Source organism: Lucilia cuprina, chromosome 4 (assembly GCF_022045245.1).
Source record: "Lucilia cuprina isolate Lc7/37 chromosome 4, ASM2204524v1, whole genome shotgun sequence".
Lineage (NCBI taxonomy): Eukaryota > Metazoa > Arthropoda > Insecta > Diptera > Calliphoridae > Lucilia > Lucilia cuprina.
In genome coordinates, this window is record NC_060952.1 from 59,333,812 (window position 1) to 59,335,495 (window position 1,684).

At 31.4% G+C, this 1,684-nt stretch overlaps 1 protein-coding gene across 1 annotated transcript; it reads right to left on the minus strand.

The window, feature by feature from the left end:
• Positions 1 to 929: 929 nt before the first annotated feature.
• Positions 930 to 1,663, minus strand: LOC111688522. The gene is made up of 3 exons (XM_046950502.1): positions 1,425 to 1,663; positions 1,182 to 1,367; positions 930 to 1,111 (listed from the first exon to the last, which is right to left on the minus strand). Exons 1-3 carry the CDS (start codon positions 1,445 to 1,447, stop codon positions 1,072 to 1,074), a joined length of 249 nt encoding a protein of 82 aa, XP_046806458.1. The 5' UTR covers positions 1,448 to 1,663; the 3' UTR covers positions 930 to 1,071.
• Positions 1,664 to 1,684: the final 21 nt, after the last annotated feature.

Here is a 1,684-nt window from a genome sequence, read left to right on the forward strand (position 1 = left end):
GCAATTCATAGTATTCAGCATCGATATATGTCATAGGAAATAGGAATTTGCGGGAAATTAGTAAGAAACAGACAATTGTTGTTTGGCATAAACACTACGTATACCGTGCTCCCTGGGCAAGAAGATAGAAGTGACAGACAAAGTTAAGTACTTAAGTGTAATCCTCGACCGAAAATTAAAATGGATGTACCACATAGAGGATAAGATCAACAAGGCACATCGGTGTTGGGCGATATGTAGACGAACTATAGGCATGGAATGGGGTCTTAGTCCTACTATGGATTTATAAAAGTGTAATTAGACCAATTCTAGGTTATGCTTTTTAGTTCCTTCAATTTAGGCTGCTTTTATGTCACACATTACGAGAATGAATATTCGAAAATTTTTCGATAATAAAGAAGAATAACTGCAATTACCTTATATTGTAAACTTACAATTGTTAACGTAAAGTAATAAGTTATCGTTTCGAAAATGTTAATTAATTGTAATAATTAGCTGAATTGTCATTTTCTTGAAAATCTTATGACCTGTTTATATAAGACATGTAAAAATTCAGACAAGCAAGTGGTATCCAGACGAGTACGTAAGAAAATGAGTTTTTATAAAGTACTCGTCTATCTTACGTTCTCTTGCGTTGTCTTTTTGCTATTGTCAAATGTTATTGTTGCCATAATATTTAATTTTTACAACTTGTAAATATTTTTCATAAGAAATCATATTTTTTTAACAAAAAAAGGCAACCCTTAAAATAAACAAAACAGCTGTTTTTTGTTTACTTAAAATGTGTTCAAAAAATATTATAGAAATAAATTTTCATAGTGAAAAAACAATTGACTTTTTTATTTAAAGAAAAAAATGAAAATGTTTTTGGGCAGGTGGTATATCTTTTACAACTGGGTGCTGCAGACTTAGGCAAAGGTTTTTGGGCAGGTGGCAAACCTAAAATTTTGCCACTGGGTGCCGCTGCTGACGAAAGGTGACATATTTTGTCAATTTGCTGTTCAACTTCTGTTAAGTTGTTTACTCTGCAGGGTCCTCCACCAGTTCCGTGAAGACTTTTATTGTTGTCGCTTATTTTTCTTTTAAGACGACACTTTTGGTCATGCCATATCTATTACGAAAAATATGCATACCTTTTGTTTATAATAATAAATAACAAGGTTATAGCTAAAATACCGTACCTTTTCCACTCCTGCCCATTTCTAATAGGTGGCCCAAGGGCATTAAGTTTTTGTGCAGCATTATCCCACGTCTGTTCTACAATAAGTTTATTGCTTCCAAATGAAGGGTTGCCGGTTGCAAGTAGTGGGAATTCTTCCATTAGGTCAAACAGTTTTTGAAATTGGACATATGTTGTCTTTTTTAAACTAAAAATTAGTTTAGATCGTTAAACGTTATTCAAGTTTATGAAAGTGTATACTTACCACTTTATATTGTTTAAATTCATATTTTTATATATTTACTTTTTATTTAGTTGTAGAATTAAAGCTTCACGAATAATTTTTTCTGATTGTCTTTGTTTGATATTAATGACTTTTGAAAATGTGTTAGAAAAACCACATAATGTGTACAAAAACCTCAGTTCTTACGTTTACTCACAAGGACCCGACACTTGCATTACAAAAACGAAAAAATTATTTTTTGAACTCATTTAAACAAAAATTTTGAGTGATATGTCTTGTAT

Bases quoted from the DNA above. Each gene is read 5' to 3' on its own strand.
- LOC111688522 (XM_046950502.1), bottom strand. From the start codon at position 1,447: ATGAATTTAAACAATATAAAGTG. The intron at 1,368-1,424 runs GTAAGTATACAC...ACTAATTTTTAG, and splicing joins AATTTAAACAATATAAAGTG to TTTAAAAAAGACAACATATG. The intron at 1,112-1,181 runs GTACGGTATTTT...TTTTCGTAATAG, and splicing joins AATGGGCAGGAGTGGAAAAG to ATATGGCATGACCAAAAGTG.